This window comes from Gracilinanus agilis, chromosome 3, assembly GCF_016433145.1.
Source record: "Gracilinanus agilis isolate LMUSP501 chromosome 3, AgileGrace, whole genome shotgun sequence".
Classification (NCBI taxonomy): domain Eukaryota; kingdom Metazoa; phylum Chordata; class Mammalia; order Didelphimorphia; family Didelphidae; genus Gracilinanus; species Gracilinanus agilis.
This window is the reverse complement of record NC_058132.1, coordinates 158,841,426-158,863,615: the sequence shown is the minus strand read 5'-3', so window position 1 is coordinate 158,863,615 and position 22,190 is coordinate 158,841,426. Positions and strand designations below refer to the sequence as shown.

Here is a 22,190-nt window from a genome sequence, read left to right as displayed (position 1 = left end):
AAAGACTTTATTCAATGATTCTTTAAGTTGCAAGAATTATTGCCTTCACTTCAGGTATAAGAAAACTGAACTTCAAAGAAGTTATGTGACTTGCTATGATCACACAGCTAGTCGCTGATAATGCCAGAATTTAACCTCAAATGTTCTCACTCCAAGGCCAAAGTTCTTTCGATTAACATACACTGCTGCATCTCCTTGATAACAGGCATAAGTAAACCTGTTATTCCAGTTATATATAAATATATAATTTCTCTGGACAAGAAGCATTTAATGCAATGTCCTTGATTCATATTTAAATATAGAAATTAAAGTATAAAACTGGGGCTAAAGTTGTAACTCTAGTTACCTCTTGTTGAATTCTGTAGCTCTCGTTTATCTGAATTACTCCTGTGGGGTAATAACCTATCAAAGAAAGCTGTTTTTGCAACCCTTTGCAGTATGATTACCAGTTCTGGAATATTTTTGTCTCAATTAATTATTAATTAATCCAATCACCAATTAATTAATACTAAATAATTTAGTCAGCTAATTAATTAATTAATTAATGCCAGGTTTTTAGGGTCTTGCTCCTCTTGAAAAAGACGATATAAGAACTGAGCACTTTCTTGAGGACAGCCTACTGAACTCACTATTATATAAGTCATACCATATGGTTTTGCATTAAAATGTTTTCTGTAAATATGTCTTATCTTACTAGAGGGATAAGTTTCTTAAGATCATGCCATTATTCATACTCTATATACCTTATTTTCCCCAACATTGCAGAGGACACATTAAAGGCCCTTAAAAAATATTTGTTGAGTTTGCCAAATGAGTGTCAATTCCCTCTCTTTCTTTATATGTTGCTTCTATTCTTTATCATTGGTATATATAGGTGATTAACTCAAATTATAAGCCTATGAGCTCAGCTTTTACCTTCAAAACCAGAATTCAGAAGGTGTTCTCCCAAGTCACAGCCAAATACTCTTTCTTTCAAAATTCCCCGCTGCTTCAGTTTCTGTTTTGTTGGACGAGACTTCATGAATGTTCGTAAGAAGGTGATAAGCTTGCCGTGTTTTTTGGATACTGCAAAAAACAATAACAACAAATGATTCTTGTGATAAGAGGGTGCACTTTATAACATGGAAGGTACAGAGGGCCAACCACTAAATTCTATGAATCAACACAGAGGTTGAATTATTTTTCCTTAAAGAACCTTCAGCAGATTTTAGGGAACAAAGATTGACTTGCTTTAGGATCAGCAGCACGATGTTATTATATATAATTGGTAGGTAATTAATTTCAATTAAACAATTAATATGTTGTACTCATTTATGGCACCAGAGGAAAAATGAGGGAAGAAATGAGAATTACTTAAAGGTTATGAAATCTTAAGTGATTAGAAGGATTATGGGATCCTCAACAGAAAAAGGAAAGTTAGGGACAGGGAAAGTTTCAGGGGGAAAATGATAATTTCTGGTTCAGGGCATGTTGAGTTTAAGATGCCTATGGAACAACCAACTGGAAATATCTAATAGGCAATTAGTGAAATAGGAGTGGAGCTTAGAAAGTTGTATACATATAACATGGAAGTCTTAGGATCAGATTTAAATCTAGAAGTGGCCTTAGAGATCATCTATTTCAACTACATATTTTACAACTAAGGAAACCAATGTGCAGACAGAGCTAATTACACAGCAGTGCTGAGATTTGAACCCAGGTCCTCTGAATAGAATTCCAGTGCCCTTTCTAGTTATTACCTCAATAAAGAAATATTAGTTTACTCTGAGAGTTGATGATAGCAGCTTGTTAGACACAGATTTGATTAGATGGCTTCTGAAGTTTATTCTAATTGTTAGATTCTTTAGTCTCTGTTTCTATTCCTTCACACTAAGTGCCCTTCTTATGAGATTACTGCCAATTTACCCTATAAATGTATAAAATTATGTACATGTTTCCTCATTTAGAATAGCCATTAAAATTAATATATCATATTGGTAGCATGTTAATATTCCTTATGGAATCTGATCATGTTAGAAGTATAGAAGAGTGGAGAGAGCAATGACTCTAGAGTCAGAGACCCACATTAAAATTCTGCCTCATAAGCTTCTATCCTACATGACCTGGGACAAGGCACTTGAATAGCATTGGATCTTACCTATAAAAATGTGGGAGTTGGACTAGAGGGTCTCTGAGGAGTCTCCTCTAGCTTCAGCTTTATGATCCTATATCAATTCAGTTTTCTATTGTTCTCTTTGGGAATCCTACACCTAGTTTTAAGTGCCACTTCCAGATCACCTCAATCAAAGGAAAATATATTTTCCTCCTTGGAACTCAAATAATAATTCTGGGTTTATCATGATGTTTTCTGTTTTGTTGTTACTATCATTTGTATAGATAAGCAACTTTCAATAAGGGAAGGATTATTTTGTCTTATCTATCTTTGAATCTGCCCCAGTGCCTACTGGCTTTGCACAGAGAAGGTGCATAACGAATACTGACTGGGTTTACTGAACACTGTGACAATTCAATTAAAGTTAAGAAAGTAAATAATCAGGCTTCTAATATCCAAATAAGCTCTTTTAAAATGCCTGCTGTGTGCCAGATACCATGATAAGTACGGTGGATATAAAGATGAACATGAACTAGTCTGTGATGTACATTAACTTATATCTCTGGGGAAACAAAATGTAGATACACACGCACATGCACACACACACACACACACACGTACGTGTATACCAGTGCTCGTATACACACACACATTTATTTCCCTTTTCCTTATTATTATTGGATATGTTTAACTGATCCTTTAGGGAGACTAGCTTTCCAGAGGATCATATGGGGGATTGTAAAAATGGAATTCTTTATTTTTTTTTTAACAGGGGACCTGGAGGTTCTCTTACCATAGTGACAGGAAGTAGGAACCAGGGAGCAACCTGCTGAGCCAACATCAGTTGCAGGCTGTCAGTTACTGACAGTTGGTGGGTTAGTTGCTGACAGTTACGGTTGGTAGTTGTGGGGAAGTTAGCTGCTGGGCATGAGTTGGTTCATTGGAGATTGGTTGCTGGTAGTGTGGGTTGGCGTTTAGTTGCTGGAATATAAAGGCAGACCTGAGCTTACTGAAAGGATTTTTGGCTTTAGCCTTTAAAGGGTTTTTTGCCTCTGGGATCTCTAGAGAGCAGAAGGTCTGTCTCATAGGCAAAGATCTGCAGTCAGTTGGCTACTGACAGTTCGGGCTGCTATAGAAAACTGATTGAAAGAGTGAGTGATAGCTGTCTATTATTTTAGGGAGTCAGGTAGTGAGTGAATCATTTATAGTGTAGGTTAGATAGGCCTGGTGTTTGCCAAGCAAGAAGAAGCTGTCCTCAGAAGACAGAGGTAGTTATTAAGAATTTTAGATAGTATTAGGAATTTTAGGAAAGGAAATCTCTTTTCTCTTTTCTATCTTTCCCTACTTTACTATATTCTTTTACTATCTCTACTTTAATTAAACTGAATTGTTAAAAGCTGCTAGAAGTTTTCTTTCCTCTGGCTTAAAGGGATAATATTAATTTACAACTCTACTATATTCTCATTAAAACTTAAATTAATAAAAGCTGCTCTCTTATTTTGTCAAAACCCCTATTTTAACCCTTATAACACATAGCTATATAAAATGTAATTTGGAGGTAATCTCAGAGGGAAGGCACTAGAATTTTCTTCATTTTTACCAATGGAAGTTTTAATAAGAATATTTAGCAAGTTCTGTTGTCCTTAGTATACTATATTAATTAAGGAATACCTTACAAGTTGTAGGCTTTTATTTTTGTATCCCCAGTGTATAGCACAGTGCCTGGCATGTAAAAAGTACTCAATTAAATGCTTGTTGATGAATTAATCAAACAATTTCTGAAAGTATGCTATATTCACTGAAAGCTTACCACTGCTTATAAGAGAAAATAAGATAGAAACAAATTTAAAGGGATTTAATTTTCAGAATCCTATATGTAAAGGTATTCTTGTGTTCTATGTTAATCTGTGCATTGTAATTAGATAATATGACAAAAATTAAATAGTTTCATTATACATACTTGAGACTTTCAGAAAGCAAACCACATAGTTAACTCCAAATTTTGTAATCTAATATTAGAGGATTGTATTATAAAGTAATCTAAAAAAATATCTCAGCTTTATCTGAACAGCATCCTGTCAAGCATGAAACATGGCTGTTTCAAATCTAAAACAAAGCATATAAAACCAGTTTTTCTAGAAGTTAAACACCTCAAAATGTAGCATACAACTTAATATCTTTATAAGTAAATCTTTATAACACCAATAACTAGTTTATAACAATGAGCTAAAAACGGAAATTCAATAAAAATGTAGTAGACCTTGAAACAGAAGGGTGGAGTATATGCCATCAAGGGAAGTTCTCTGTAATTATTGCTAGAGGGATTGAAATAGTCTTTTAGAATATTGCTGGAACCAGGAGAACATTGTACACAGTACAGCAATAGTATACAATGATCAACTGTGAAAGGTTGAGCTACTCTTAGTAATACAATGATCCAGGACAATTATGAAGGACTTCTGACAAAGAATGCTTTTACCTCCAAAGAAAGAACTGTTGGGAGTCAGATGTAGTATCTTTCACATTAGTTTATTTATGGTTTTATTTTGAGGTTTCTGTTTTATCCAGGTAATTTTCTTATAACAATAACCAGTATGGAAGTATGTTTTGCATGTTTTGCATACAAGCATAATCCAGAAAAAAAGGAATTACTGCCTAATACTGGATGATGTTTGACTTTATCAAATTTTATCTAATTTAATATCTTGAACATTTTTCTTTCAATCTATTTTTGCCCCAATATTGAAAACATGACAGTATTTGTCCTCAATTCCCTCACTATTGTTCCTCCCTCCACAAAAATAAACAAAAACACCATTTTACGCTAGGTCAAAAGAATCTTTAAATCGTATTTGCTCTAAGAAGTCATGATGAGAGGACATAGAGAGAGATGGTCGTATAATGTTATGTTGCTTTCATGTCCATTAAAGCTGGGTTCTACACCTTATATGTACTTTTCCTCTGTTGTGTATCTCCAATGTAACTTGCATATAACATTGTAAATATAGAGTTGTTTGTAAGTTGTAACTCTTTTAGAATGTGGCCTTCCTGGCAGCAGGGTGTTTTTGCCTTTCTTGTGTCATAAGAATTTAATACAGTGTCTGGTTCAGAGCAGGCAGTTGATAAATGTTATCTGATTAGCCAGCATCTCTACTTATTGCCTCTCTTATTAGAATAGAAGGTCCCTGAGAGTCAGAGATTAAGTCTGCTTTTTTATCAATCCCCCATATGTTTTATAGTCTCTATTCACTACTAAGTACTTAAATAATAAATGCTGGTTGGTTGATATACCAACATTAGCAACTGGCACTTATGGTTACCAGTGGTTTTAAGATCTCCACCTGTAGTCATTATTAGATTATAAAAAATATAAATATCCAGGCCAGCACTAAGAGTTGTCATAGCATCTGGAATAGGGCAGGTTATGAGTCCATGCCAGACTAGAACAGAATAAATTTCTCACAATGTGTTGATGTGAATGCAGGTACCTAGCACACACCTTTAAGTTCTTTGATTACAAGATTTTTACATTCAAAGAATGAAATAGACCAGAACTAAATGAAAAGTATAATATTTGCAAATTAATTTTATTAATCTGATTTAATTTTGTCCAACTAAATTCAATCAAGACAATCTTAAGATTTAACAAAATCTACATAAACATAGTATTTAATCTTGTTGCTATGACCAGTTAATTCTCATGTGTTGCATATGATACTCTTTTTTGAAATTCCTTTCAATGTCCCTAATTTAAGTTTTTAGAAGTTCCTAGAAGCTATTTATATTGATGGAAAAATATGCATTATTTTATTTCTCAGTTAAAAATTTTCTGGGGTATGAAAAGTTATTATTCATTTTTTCAAATAATAAAAAAATGTTTAGAACACTAAGAAAACCAATTCTTATCCATAAATCACAAATCAACTTATATTTTAAGATTATACCTGAGCCTCACATGAAACTTCTTATACCAGCTTCAAGCCTGCCTTCTTTCCAGCCTCACTTTGTAGCATATGGTCTTGTTCAGAAATATGCAAAAATCTGTATGAACTGATTTGGAGTAAAGGGAATTTTATGGATTTATTTTGTGACAGACTATTGTCAAAAAAGTAAGGTTTTTTTTTCAAGGGATAAGTAATTGCGATTTTTTTTTTTAAAAAAAAGAGACAACCACACAAAAAGGAACAAAAGGAGGTTTCTGAGAGAAATTCAAACTAATATGTTAAATACATTGTTTTTTAAATGAAAGCTATGTATTACAGAGATTCACAGCTTGATATAATGATATTATTCTGTTTTTTTTTTTAAAGATAGAAATGTTTGTGCTAAATGCAAGTACAGAATAACTGGTAAAGAAGATACAATACTAGATCTGGAGTCAGGAAGATCTGATTTTAAATCTGGTCTCAAACACTAGCTATGTGACCCTGGGCAAGTCACTTAACTCTATATTCCTCTGTTCCTCATTTATAAAATGAGTTGGAGCAGGAAATGGCAAGACCTCTCTAGTATCTTTGCCAAGAAAACCCCAAATGAGGTCACAAAGAGTCAGATATGACTGAGATGAATGAACACCACCACAGAATAACAATGATAAAATTATTAAAAACAAAATGCTACATACCAAGTTGAGAATTAACAACCCTAATATGAACAAATTCTTGGGTAATAGAATTTCCTTTGTAAGAAATATAGTTAAGCAACTACATTTGTGTACAATCTATTATGTTCAAGGCACTAAACAAATCTCTGGGGTGTTGTAAAGTCAGTTAATCAGTAAATAGGCATTTAAAAAGACAAAAGATACATAGATTCAGGGTCAAAACCTAGCAAGGAACTGATACCCTAGAAAAGTAGGAGGTAGTAATAGAATATCTATTTGCCCTTCTCGAATTAAAATCAGCTAGTCTCGATGAACTCTATTGTTAAGTCATGAAAAAGTTGGCATGTAGCTGCTGAGTCACTATAAGTAATATCTCAAAGATCTTGGAAAACAATAGAACTATCCTAAGATTGAGAGAAGGGCAAATGTTCCAATTTTCAAAAAGGAGAAAAGGATAAATTCTGCAGGCTCTAGGCAGATGAGTTTAACTTTGATTCCTGAGATTCCACAGTTTTAAGAACAGTGATACATAAGACAGCCTCCACGGGAGTAGAACCATAATAATAAAGGGCCTTGAGTCCATGGCATGGAAAGATCAGTTGAAGGAATTAGGGATGTTTAGCCTGGAGAAGAGACAACTAAGAAAGCGAATGCAATAGTTGTCTTCGAGTACCTGAAGGGCTGCCATGAGGAAAAAGAGTAACATTTGTTTTATTGTAAAAGGCAGAACCAGTTGCAAAGGGTAAAAGTAGCAGAGAAGAACATTTAAGCTTTATATTTTAACATTTATAGTTTAACATTCTTATATTCTAACATTTAAAGCTGTCCAGAAGTGAAACTGATTCCCTCTTGAGGTGCTAAACTGCCTCTCCTTGGAAGCCTTCAGATGCTAAATGATCACTTGTCAGGTTATCAAGGGGACTTCTTTTTGATATGAAATGGAGTAGATAGTTGCTGAGGTGTTTTATGTCTCTCATATTTGAGATTCTGTGATTCAAGATTTACTTCTAACATACACTTAGGAATGACTATAGGAAGATCAATTAATTTCTTCATAATACAGACATATAATATCTATGTTATAGATAAGTTGTAGATATGGATTAGTAGAAATTCTCATAATGGGAATTCCTTCCACCAATGAAATCATAGATTCATGCTAAAATAAAATAATTTCTCTCTTCAACTTAATTTATAATCTAGTAAGGAAAGTCTACAATGTCCATTCTTCTCTTCTCTAGACCAGACAGAACAATGTTACTGTTGTGGAAATTATTTCAAACTTTGGAAACCAAAACAATGACCCAAAAAGCCAAAAAAAAAGGCAAAAGATAATAAATATTCTGACCCAAGGATCCTGATTCAAGACTTAAACATAAGTCTTTAAGAAATGAATGAATGCATTATGAAAAATTCATAAAGAAAAAAAGGATAACCTCCTTAGTAATGAACAAAAAAGGAGTGCTAACTATAATTAAGACAAAAATCAGATTTCAAATAATATCAGAATAAAAAATAGAGCTTAAGACAATTCAAAAGGAATGCTATATAAGAGAGAAGTGAGAGGTATTAGGAATGAACTTTTAAAAACAGTATAATATAGCAAATGATAGTTATTTGGGTTTGGGGAAAGCAAAGACGAATACATAAAAAACTGAACACAAGAGCACTGCTTTCTAAGCCTATAAAAACTTTGAACCTTGCATTTGAGCTTTGTACTTTTAAATGGACTAAGAATTTAAAGCAAAAGGGCCTTAGTTTTCTTTTGTTTTCTTTGCATTATAGCTAATCATTTATTTAAATGTCCATTATCAGTATACTGTTGCATAAAATTCCCATTTTCATATTTCATTGGTTGTCAAAAGGAATCTTAAATAAGACTCCTACAAAGGCATTTATAACATATGCCATATAACACAGTAGATTCAGTTCTTGTTCAGTCATGTCCGGCTTTTTGTGGGATTTTCTTGGAAGAGATAGGAATGGTTTGAACTTCCTTCTCAAGCTTATTGTACACACGAGAAACTAGGCAAATGGGTTTAAGTGACTTGCCCAAAGTTACACAGTTAGTAAGTGTCTGAGGACAGATTTTAATTCAAGTCCTCCTGACTCCAGCACTTTATCAACTGTCCCACCTACTTGTCCCACAAAAGATTAACAACCCACAAAAGGTTGTTAATTCCAGATCAATTCTTTTTTTCCAATTTGGGAAAAAATAAACTGAATGAGAAAGGAAATATGCATAATAGAAAAAATTATAAATCTAAGCATTACTTCTTCCCATTTTCTCAAGCATTTGATGTAGTAGAAAGACCACTAAGATTGGGTCAGGGTTCCTGGGCTCCTAGTCCAGTTCTCTTATTAGCTTACATCTTTAAAAGAGACACGTGATTTTCCCAGGCCTCAGATTCCTTATTTATAATATACATATACATATATATTCATATATTCAATAGATTAGATTACAGCTAAGATTCAAATACTTATAGATTTGGAAGGGTCCTCAGAGGCCATATATTCCAATCCATACCTGATCCATAATAATCACCTTTATAACATTCTTCATAAATGACTCCTGGTCTCCAGACTCTTCTTGCAGACCAGGAGTGAAAATTCACTACATTCTAAAGAAGCCCATTTCACTTTTTGACAACTCTTTATAATTAGAAAATTTTCTGTTTATCAAGACAAAAATCTGCCCCTCAGCAACTCTCACTGATCGATTCTACTTCTGTAGTTTAGGGTTAAGCAAAAACACCGTCTTCCCATCCACATATGTCAGTCATCCAAATATAAAGGTAAGCCCTATGCCTTTCTTTAGTACTATGTACCGCCCCCCCCCAAGTGAATGTAATAGTATAGATAAGGACCTTAAAACCCTTACCTTCTGTAACATCCATGATCTTAAGTGGGGTCAAGGCTGCCTCACAGAATTCCACAGTGCACCCCTCTCCTGGAGTTCGGGGGGGGGGGCAAGATCATGGATGTTACACTTCCGTCTTAGAATCAATATTATGTATTAGTTCCAAGGCAGAAGAGTGGTAAGGGGTAGGTCATGGGGGTTAAGTGACTTGCCCAGGGTCACACAGCTAGGAAGTGACTGAGGCCAGATTTGAACCCAGGACCTCCCATCTCTAGGCCTGGCTCCCAATTCACAGAGCTACCCAGCTGCCCCAGGATTCTACAATTAATGAGTTAAAGGAAAAATCAATCTGGGGAATGAACCAGACAATAATAGACAGTAAATGTAACAGTCCAGGGGCAGCTGGGTAGCTCAGTAGAGTGAGAGTCAGGCCTAGAGACGGGAGGTCCTAGGTTCAAATCTGGCCTCAGCCACTTCCCAGCTGTGTGACCCTGGGCAAGTCACTTGACCCCCATTGCCCACCCTTACCAATCTTCCACCTATGAGACAATACACCGAAGTACAAGGGTTTAAAAAAAAACAAAACAAAAAAACAAATGTAACAGTCCAAAAGAGAATGGAAAAATCCTGAATGGAAAACTATATTTCTTCTCAAAGTTTATTCTTCCCAAATTTTTTTCTACTGGGTTTGTGCATATTTATCTATCTACCCACCTATCTATCTAACACATGGTTTTAGGAGCAAACCATAAGACATTTTATTTTGCTACACTAAAAAAAATTATATTAGTCTTATAAATGACAACTTAGTGGCTAGTATACTGACCTTAGAGACTGGATGACCTGGGCTCGATTCCTTCTAAACATTAGCAAATTATTTACCTACTCTGAATTTCAGTTTGCTCATTAGTAAAATGGAGATAATAACTAGTAGTACCTTCCATCTCATAAGGCTTTTATGAAAAACATGAGTATAAAGCACTATGCAAACTTTGATTATGAAGTGACTACTAAGTATCTTTTTACTATTAAATGGTATTAATGAGTCTTATATCCATTTCAATTTCCTCTCAACCCTCCAAATATCTTTTCCTCATACCATCAAAACAAAAATCCAAAAACTTTATTTCCAAAAACCTTCCAAATTTATAGGAATCATCTATATCTAATCAATATAAGATATTTTAAAAAATAAAATATATTTTAAAATATGAAGAACAGAAATATATCCTCTAAATAGTTCATGAGGCATAGTCTACACTTTTGAAGACAAAAGACTAGTGTGGTATGTTCAAAGCTTTGGTAGGATTAACTGGAGCATGGTAGCACTATTTACTACTGAAAACACAAGATCTTCAGGTATAGTTTAAAAAAATAAGTCATTAACCAAAGTGCAAAAATACCGTTGAAGTTAATGACAAACTTTTATTCAATGTTACTGCTAAAGGTGTCCGATAGCAGATAGAAGTAGATCTTGACAGCTGGTTAATAATATGGGTGAAGGCAGAGCAGCTAAAGAATATTATAAATTTGGAGCAATGTATAATTAAAATAATGTGGATAATTTGGAGTATAAAAGATACATTTGATATTTTAAGACAATGTCTATTACTCTTAAAAGTCACATATTATCTACGCTTTAAAGTGAAAGTCTGGAAAGACAATTTCCCCAAAGCCTCTGAATTTATAATTTTTAAATTCTTTCCTAATAGAATAACAACTTTAATGATCTCTCAAAGCTCACAGAAAATTAAATATGATAAAATTTACAGTTTTCATCTCTTTTTTATATAGCTGGACCTGTACACTAATGGTAGTATGCCCAACCTACTCAACTTGCCTTCATGAGTAACTGTCCTTATGGAGTTTCACTACAAAATATGTAAATAAATTTAAAATAAGGAAAACCTGTATGCTATGAAAAACTGAATTTTATGACATTAAGATTATATTTCCTTTTAAAAATGTATATTTTAATATGTGCTTAATTGTACTTCTCATGTCAAATCCCAGGCAATTGCCATTTCTTCATCCCATTTGCTTGTTCAGTAAAAATGCTAAATGTCTCAAAGTCTACTTTTTTTTTGGTGTCAGTTCTGCATATTTTAATAGTAAAGCTTATTTTAAAATGTATATTTTTATGAATACAAACAAATTATATTATCTTGCTGCTCAGGAAGGCTTCAGGTCCATTACAATGGAGAAATAGAATGCCTTTCTCACTCTACAAAGAATCAACAAATGTTAAGAAAAGAAACACTGTTGAGAGAATGAAAATCTTAATAATTCATAAAATACTGGGCTTCTACCTCAAGAGTTTTTCTTCTCCTTCTTTCCCTACCACACTCCCTTCCTTCCTTCTTTCCTTTCTAAAATCCTTACATTTAATCTTAAAATCAATGAGTATAGGTTCCAAGGCACAAGAGTAATTAGGTAGGCAACTGGGATAAGTGACTTGTCCAGTGTCACACAGTTAGGAAATATCCTAGAGTTTTTTATTGTAAGAATATCACAGATATTTATATGGTGAGGCTAAATAGCTGAAAAAATAGTGATATTTTAGGGTAATGGAGAAAGAAGTAAATACAGTGAAACAAAAATATGAGTGAACCTTAAGAAGAGACTAAGTGACTGATGAAGTTTTATACAAGTGTCAGGCATCGGGTATCATAGAGGGAGTTAAATAAATTACACTGCCCCAGGAACAATTTTGTTATATTTTAATGACCTTAGAACAAAGGAAAGGAAAAAGGAATACACTAAGAAGAGGAAAGCAAGTTGGGGAACTAATTTCCATGATCTCATATACAAGAAGACTACAAAAAGGAAATGGAGGTGGGAAGTGGGGGCACTTGAACTACACTATGATGTTAGTTATAGAAATAAATTTCACTTAACTGAAAAAAGGAGGGAATGGGGAGAAAAGAAAAGAGAAAATAGAGAGGAGAGATTTAGGCATAAATTAAACATAAGCAAAACAAAATCTAACCTTGGGAAAGAAAGAAACTATAATTGGGTCTGGGAGAGAGAAGGGGAAAACAAAAAGAGACCAGCAGAAGCAGAATGTATGAAGCACAGAGCATTGGTATTGAGCCAATTATTTTCTCACTATATTCTTTAAAAACAATGGGATGAATTCACCCATAATGTATAGAATGGCAGAATGTAAGAAAAAGCATAATCCAACAACAACTGAAACATAATGATTCACAATGAGTTAAAATATGAGGTGGGAGGAAAATTCATTATTTTCAGTTGATTGGGAAAAGTAGCAATCCTGTTCTCAGTACAGACAACATAAAAAATATATTAAATTAAGAGGAAAACAAGAAAACTACATTATACTGAAGGGTAGTATGAACAATAAATTAATATCAATACTTAACATATTCCCTAAATAGTATAGCATCTAACTATTTAAAGAAGGCCAATAGTGACACTTGGTCTATAAGTCCTGTTACTAGAAATGCTGAGTCTGGTAGATTGCTTGAGTTCAGGAGTTCTGAGCTGCAGTAGGACTAAAGTTAATTAGAGCCAATATGGTGAGTTTCTGTGAAAAGTGAGACATCAAGCAGCCTAAGGAAAAATAAACCATGTCAGGTCAGAAAAATGATGCAAGATAAAGCATCTGTGCCATCAGTATTTGGATCTGCTGCACTTCCAGGGTGGGCAACACTGGAAGGCTCAGTGTCTAATTAAAAGCAAAAACAAATACCAAAAGGAAATGTTAAATGAATTACAGGGGGAATAGTGATAGAATTTTTGAAATGATATAATATATATACACACACTCAAAAGTATACATACACACACGTAAACATTTTACATATGGGTGATTATTAAATGAGAAATGAAAGAAGTATACTAATCCTTAGCTGTTCGTGGTAACTTTACAAAAACTGATCATGGAGTAAGCCATTAAAAACTTCACCCAAATGGAGAAAAAGCAAAAATATTAATCATTTTTCATGACCATAATGCAAAAAAAGAAATGAAAAGTCACTAAAAAAAGTATTATGAATGAATTGGAGAGTAAATCAGATTAATCCTAAAGAACTGATGGGTCAAAAAAAGCAGCAAAAGTTAAAGACAAAAGATAATTTCACTTAAAATAATAACAAAAACTAGTCACCAGAACAAAAATTTTAGAATGTAGCCAAAGCAGTTCTCAGGGGAAAATGTATATCTCTAACACAACAATACAAAAACAAATCAATGAAATGGATACGGAACTAAAAATAACCCTAGAGAATGGATAATTAAAAAAACTAAACATCAAAAAAGGAATTACAAAAATAAAAGAGATGAACAAAATTTAAAGGGAAAAAACCATTGAACTGATGAGTAAAACAAAGAGTTGCTTGCTAAATTGATTTTGAAAAGAAGGAAAACCAAATTATCATTATCAAAAATTAAAAAAAGTTCAGAACAAATTAATTAAAGTATGAGAAATTATTTTGCCAAATGAAATATTTGTAAAAAACCTAACAAGTTAAATGAAATGGATGGATATTTGTAAAAATATTAAATTCCTGGATGAACAGACCAAGAAGTAATTTATAAACGAATAAATAACCCAAACTCAACAAAAGAAAATGAATAAACCAAAAATAAACCTCTCAGGAAGGGGGGAAAGTCAAAACTTCTAGGATTAGATGGAATTAATAAGTGAATCTTATCAGATATTCAAAGAAAAATTCATTTCAATATTACATAAGCTATCGAAAATGTAGAAAATTAAAGAGCGTTCCTAAATTTCTTCTGTGGTACAAATACTGCCTTGATACTTTAAAACAATGAGGGAAAGCCAATAGACCAATGTCCTTAATAAGCACTAATGAGAAATTAAATAAAATATTGGTGACGAGAATACAGTATCATATCAAGATTACACAGTTTTATCAGGTAAGATTTACACCAGAAACTGATTCAGTATTATGAAAAGTAACAACATTATATCTACTGTTAGAAACAAAAACAAAACTGTAACTATATAAACACGTATAAAAAGCTTTTGATAAAGCACAACATCCATTTCTATTTAAAACAAACCAACTAGAAAACAAGACCTTTCCTTAGCATGAAAAATAGTATTTATCTAAAATTGAAAGCCAACTTTACATAATGTGGATAAACTAGACTATTATTTTAAAGATCAATTTTAGTAGTAAATCCAGATGATCTCTTTAAAAACAGGTGTCTTAGAAATTAACTAAAATACAAAAAGGAAACTACTGCTGCTTTGGATGTTTCCTTTTGCACTTTTATTGGAAATTAAGTTATATGTATCTACATTCTCCTAGAATATTCTTTTGGACTCCAGGTCCAGAACTATATTCACTGAGACATCTAACTGCTTCTAGAATTCAAAGCCATCTCCAGTCTGATAGTAGATCATTAGTTGTTCCCTTCTACTCTATTTCTTATTCTTCATGTATTAAAATATTACTTAATATACATTTAAAATTTTTACCATAATTATAGAATTGGAGAGTAATGGTGAAATAATTAAAAATATTTAGTCAGCGCATTACTGCCTCTCTCAGAAACTTTCAATAATCTTTGAAACTCTAACTCTTATCTGCTAAAGAATGACAACAAAGTTAATAAGTGGCAAACTTAATTGGAATCTAAATGTTCTAAAATTTCATTTCCATCAGCATTTCTAAGGATTCCTGAGTTATGCTTCTTCATGCAAAACTATCTGTTAACTGTCTGTGTGCAAATTCCTATAAGAGCTAAAGAAAGTGGTATTTTTAAAAGGAGAAAAAAAAGATTTTAAAAATCAAATAATGGAGAAAAAGTTGAAAAAAATGAGAGCAAAGCAAAAAAAAAAGGAAAAGAGAATATAACTCATCTGGATTTACTACTAAAATTGATCTTTAAAATAATATTTACAGTGTGTTTTCTTTCTCCAGTTACCAGAAGTTTTATATGCATTTGTTTTTCCCCATTTTCTCTTTTTTATATTTTCTAGTATATACTATTTATCCTTATACTTATGGTGATATTTTGTCATGGTTTGCCATGTTGTTTATGAAATGGCCTGATTTTTACAATGACTGTTTAGGAAGTGATTTATATTATAGGACAATAGAAAATTTAATGTTTCCAATGGACAAAATTTCAAATCTAAATTAAATTATATTAACCTTAATATCAATCATATAAAAGAATCACAGAATCTCAGAATTTTGTTGGATTTTGGAAGTGAATTTCTCTTTCTCCAGTGTGGCTTTTTTTAATGTCATCTCTCAGTGACCTGGAAGTCAAATACCACTGAGTAAATTCAGGTATAGATGAGCCTCAGAAAAAAGAAGTTAAAGGACCAACAAACTAATGAGACAGGAAAGCAATGCACCACTGGGTGGCCCAGGCAAATTAAGAAACTATGATTGGTTCTTGAAATGTGATGTGTAAGAGTTAGTGGGTGCAGAAAAAAGTTTATAAGTTGAGACCAGGAGGAAGTCTAGGTCTTTTGTGGCATGCATGTGGAAAAGCAGAGTGGACCTGTGGTGGAGTACAGCTAGTAGCCACAATGGCTGCAACCAATTAGAAAGATAAAGTACCTCTCTACCTCTATCCAACTTTTCCTCTCTTTACTACTATTACTACTCCTTTTGATTTAATAATGCTATTAAGCTACAACCAGCCTCATAATTTTAAATATTATAGCTGGAAAGGACTTCAATGGTCATCTGATTCAATATATATCTGAATAGGAATCTTCTCTTCTTTAGCTCAGCCAGTGATTTTCCATCGCCCATTTGAAGAAATCCAGGAATCCTCTCTGTTTTCTCTGAATTTGACGATGTGGATTAGAGATTATGCTGAGTGAAACATATTACATTGCAAAAATGAAAACTATTAAAAACAATAGAAGAATTATAGGATAAGACTAAAAAGCTTCTTATGTATCATCAAGTATATAGTGTTCTAGTCTGATATGTTTGTTTTATAGATAAGGAAATGGAACTTAAAAGGTCATAGGATCATAGATTTAGGGCAAAAAAAAAAAAAAAAAAAAAAAAAAGGAGTACAATGACCATCTAGTCCAGAGATAGGCAAACTACGGCCTGTGGGCCAGAAGCAGCCCCTGAAATGTTCTATCTGGCAGCCAGACATTATTCCTAATCTGATGAATACGATGAGCAGGATACAATTAATGAAACTTCAAAAGAGTTGCCTTAGAAATAGACTGACAATTGAGCATTTCCTTTCCTTTGGCCCCCTCTTTAAAAAGTTTGCTCATCACTGATCTAGTCCATTTCTCTAATTTGCATATGAAAAAACTGAAGCCCAGTGTGCAGGTAGAAAATTAGCCACAACTGAGCTATATTCCAAGCATCCTTTTAAGTACGTCCTCATTTAACGTGCAGAGGCTCAGGAGATAAATTTGGCTGAGACCCATGTTGTGGGTCTCTTTTTGGGCTTTGCTTTGATTAAAGTGTGGCAGGTATGGTCTCTGGCTCTGTGCTCTGCTCACTTGGCTGAAGGAATCCATTTTCCTCTCATTTTTGTTATAATTAAATCCTTTAATTTAAAATATCAGTAATATTTATTCATTTTTACTCCTACACCAGGAAGGTTAACTTGCCCAAGATTACACAGGTAGTTAGTTACATGGCAGAATTATGACTTGAACTGAAGACATTCAGTTCAAGGTATCACAACTGTTTTATTTAGAACAGGGATAATATATTAGATATAAGTTTTAATAATTTAAACTGCTCTAAGAATTTTGGTATACCATATAAAGCCAAATAAAATATGAATTTTTTCCAAAGTTGAGAATCTCTATATAATAAGCAAATACTCCAGAGAAAATAAATACCTCTCCTTGTGTTTGTAGAAATTATGAGAATGGGTAAATCAAAATAAATATGGATAAATCAATGTTATTTTTCATTCTCACTACACAAGTGTAGTTTTTAACCTATAAATTACATTCTCTGTAAACAAAACTTTTACTGTAGTGCTCTAAAAAGCTTAATGATACTTATCAGAATTTGTATGGAATTTTAGGGTGTGGATAGGGCTTGGGGTTTTTAAAACATGTACTTCTAGACTCGACAACTCCCTTTTACCTGTAGAACCTGTTAGCAAGTTAAGAATTAAGACCTTTGTTATATTACTCCCCTCTCAATGGCAAACTGTACTTAGCTAATCATTATATAGTCTGGCTCTGTCTTTAAATTCTGTTGCCTGTTTTGTTTCTATATGAGCTAACAAATGGATTAAAAAAAGTTTTAAGGAAAGGAAGTAATTTTCCTTCTCTCAAAATGTAGAAATGAAAAGTTTAAGGAAGGGAAGTAATTTTCCTTCTCCCAAAATGTAGAACTGATTAGGCCTTTTGGAGGAGAAAATCAATTCTTGAAGACCACAAACATGTATTTTCCCAAATCAATACTTGGCTTTTATTTCATGCTTCTATATCTTAGAATTTTAGGACTAGAAATTATTTGAGGAACAATTAAGTTATACAACAGAGTTATTTCTGAGATAAATGGGACCTCGGTGGCCAGTTAGTCTAAACTAAATTTCTTTAATTTTTTTAAACCCTTACCTTCTATCTTGGAATCAATACTGTGTATTGGTTCCAAGGCAGAAGAGTGGTAAGGGCTAGGCAATGGGGGTTAAGTGACTTGCCCAGGGTCACACAACTGGGAAGTGTCTGAGGCCAAATTTGAGCCTAGGACCTTCCGTTTCTAGGCCTGGCTCTCAACCGACTGAGCCTCTTAGCTGCCCCAAGTCTAATTATTTTTAAATGACAGAGAAAAAACTAGAATCCTAATTCATAGCTCATTATACCACAGTAACTTAAAAAATCCTAAATACCATTTATCTCTAGTTTTAAAAAGTCTAAAAAATCTCATCATGATTTTTTTCTGTGACTGTGATAATTCCATTTTTAAATAGCTGAAATAATAATAAATGGCTGAAAAAGATCCCCGAGATCCTTTTAGGAGATCATCAAGGTAAAAATTATTTTCATAATAATTCTAAGATATTAGTTGCCTATTAAAATGCTCCTCCCTTTATACTACATAACTGTATGAGGCTAGATTTTCTTCATAGACTTCAACAAAAATAGTATATTACATAAGACAATGCAGAAGTAGATTTGAGAATCTAGCTAGCTTCTATTAAGTCAGATGTTAAAGAGATTTACAGAGAGAACTATATAACAATGCCAATCTGATCCCTAAGTTGTTTGTTTTTTTTGAGGCGAGAGTTATTTTTCCTTAAAAATGATATTTCTGTTAACATAGGAGTCTGTTACTATTTTTAAATGACAAATGCTTTTTTAAAGCATTTATTTTTATTTGCAATATGGTCAATTATATATGTATGTGTATATAGATATAAACAAAAGCTCTTTGGAGTCTTCAATAATTTTTAAAGGAGTAAAAGGCATTCTAAAATCAAAAATTTGTGAACAGGCCAGTCAGTTAACAAGCATTTTATTAAGCATTTACTATATATCAAGGACTTTGATTTATTTGGGGTTACAACAAAAAACAAAAAAAGTCTACCTCGAAAGAGTTCACATTCTAATGGGGAAGACAAGAAGAAAGGGGTAAATTTCAACCTTAATGGGAGAGAAAAAAAAATGCCAGACTGAGAGTTAGAAGAACTGAATTCTAGTCTCTGCTTTCACACTAAATTTGGTCACTAAGCTCCCTTTTGGCTCTAACAGATTCCATGATATTTGGTCTCCATTTGATTCTACTTTAGCTCAGCTTCTATTCCATTAAGAGAGCAATATTTTCTCTGGAGCATTAGCTTCCTCCTATTTAAAAGAGGGATTTCTAAGGATTTAGGTAAGCAGTTATCTTCAAGTGTATATTTCATTCTCTTTCTAAAAGCATTTAATTTTCTGTGCAGGCTACCATTCATGTTTCATTCTTCCAAGAAATAGGCTTTTTGGTCACTAGACATGAAGAAAAAAGGGAGAGTATGGTAGAGCGAGTAAGTATTATAGCACATCTGCCATTTTCTGCCTGTGTGACTTCAGGCAACTTCTCTGATCCTTTATTATTTATATTATCTGGAAATGAGGGTATTGGATTAGGTGACCTAAACAAGAACCTACTATTAAATAGCCAAATTGCCCTGGGATATTACCTAGTGGCAGTGGCTCCATAATACCCTGGAATCTTTGTCACTTTCACCATCACCACCACCAACTCCCAACCAAGTTTGTGATATTTGACCTAGGTCCTAAAATCCTAATTATGAGTCTGAGCACTGGAGAAAAAAGGAGGCATTGTAATAAGCAGCTTCTATATTGGTGAATAGTGACAAAGTTTAGATGTAGCAGTTTGGACTTATATGACTAAGTTCTCCTCTACACCTGATAATAAAGGGAAAATGTGCCAAACCTGTCTCAAATTAAAAACACCAAAAGGTTACACACACACACACACACACACACACACACAATTTCTTAAAAGCTACTTGTATTGGAGGTGTGTTTTCATATACATTCCTGTATCCTCCTCCAAGTTCACTAAAAAAAGAATAAAACCATATTGAATCCCATATGGAATAAGTAAAAAATAATTTTTTAAAAGTCAGGCAGGTAAATTAATGACTTGTCCTATTATCAGTGATTGAGGTAGAGCTATTCAGTGCTTAGAATTAACATTTCAGTTCTCTAATTCCAATGATTAACCTCAGGATGTATCTGAACAATGTTTTTTTAGCAATCTGGTTCCATTTTGAGAATTTTCTGAAAATGATTTCTCCTTCAACCTCTAATTACTACATTCTTTTCTTTTTTTAAATATGTAAACGACTGAATGAGTAATGCTCTGTTATATAACACCATGAGTGAAAATAGAATAACTCTTAGCAACTGTCAAAGACATTTTTCCTTTCCTTGTTACTAAATCAATGTTATGGACTATGCTTCTAAAAATTCTACTTAGGAAAAAGTAAATTTTTAAATATAGACTTATTCAAGGACTTAAAAGCCACTGAAACGAATAGTTTATGTAATAGTTTATATAGCTATAAAATTAACTTAGCTTTTCCAGGACATTTCTGTACTACAAAAAGTCATGTAACTAAATGGTTAATTTGATTTAGAATTGTGTAGGAGAGTAAAATAAAGTGAAAAAAGTATTATCACTGGGAAAGGCTATTATGAGATATCATTGGGGAAAAAGTAAAACAGGAAAAAGAGGTTAAATCATTCATGGGCTGAGAACATAAGATAAATAATAGCCACATCATGTGTTCCCCTCAGAGCCACATAATGGCATGAGATCTAGAGTAAGGTTCTCAGAAGAATAGAAACCTTGAGGAAGACTTAAGGGGAAAACATGGACAAGAGTTACATAGTATGAGATGGCATGGTTCAATTACAATCTGAATCTATTTTCCCATTTGTGTGTTCTCTTGGAACTTCCATTTTGAAGAAGTGCCATGGCCAACAATTCTCACTTCTTCATTCCTCTAGCTCCTCTTACTCTCCCTACCTCCATGTTTTCTAGCTCCTTTTATGTGTTTTATTACCCACATTAGAATATAATGCTTATATGTGTATTCCCAAAGCTGGGCACGAAGCCTGGCAGTCAGTTAACAAGCATTTATTAAGCACTCACTAGTCACTACACTAAGTTTCAGAGATATGAAGAAAGTATTCTTAAAAAAAAAACTCAACAACAATATCTATTCTTAAATCACTTATCATCTAATGGGGAAGACAATGTGGAAACAATTACATACAAACAGAATATGTACATGATAAATCAGAAATAGCCTCAGAGGGAAAGTGTTAAGAATAAGGAGAACTGGAAAAGACTTGTAGAAGGTGAGACTTTAACTGAGATATGAAGGAAATCAGGAAGTAGAGAATATCTTGTGCAAGGAATAGCAAGGAAACCATTGTCATTGAATCAAAGCATACATAGTGGATATATGGTATAAAAAGGTTAAAAAATTAGGAAGGGGTCAGGTTGTGAAGTGCTTTAAAAGCCATATAGAACATGGTCAGACTCCTTTAGGAAGATCAATTTGACAGCTGAGTAGAGGATGGACTAGCGTGGAGAAAGATTTAGGACAAAAAGAATAACCAGAAACAGACAGATAGGTAAAAGAACCAAGAGAGAGTACTGTCATGAAAATATAAAAAATGTATCAAGGAGAAGATGATGATCAACAACACAAAAGCTAGAGAAATCAAGAAAGAAAAGGACTGAGAAAAGACCATTAAATTTGGCATTTAAGAGAGTACTAGTAAAGGTTGACATCAACAAATTAGAAGAGCACAGAAGAAATTACCTGTCAAGTCTGTGGACAGGAAAAGAGTTCATGAAAAAACAAGAGTTAGAAAAGTTCACAATTAGAACTGTGTAGGAGAGTAACATGAAGAGAAAAAGGATTATTGGGAAAGGATATTATGAGACTACATTTTGCATGACTATACATATTTGTAACAGGTCTTTTTTCTCCTCCTTAACTTAAGTAGGAGTAGTAAAGAGAAGAAAGAAGGAAAGAATTCAGGACCAAAAATAAAATAAAACTGAATTTTTTAAAAAGAGATCATTACCCAAATTAATTTACTTATTTAGTGCCATACCTATCAACCTACCAAGAAATGTTTTTACTGAATTAAAAAAAAT

At 33.1% G+C, this 22,190-nt stretch overlaps 1 protein-coding gene across 2 annotated transcripts in view; it reads right to left on the bottom strand.

Annotated features, from left to right (window-relative positions):
* The window catches only part of ARHGAP32 (Rho GTPase activating protein 32), a 262,767-nt gene that overhangs the window by 48,529 nt on the left and 192,048 nt on the right, over positions 1–22,190 (bottom strand). For both annotated transcript variants that reach the window (XM_044668328.1, XM_044668329.1), the window contains one exon: positions 916–1,065. In XM_044668328.1, coding sequence (XP_044524263.1) covers positions 916–1,065 — 150 coding nt within the window. The remainder of the gene's footprint in view (positions 1–915; positions 1,066–22,190) is intronic.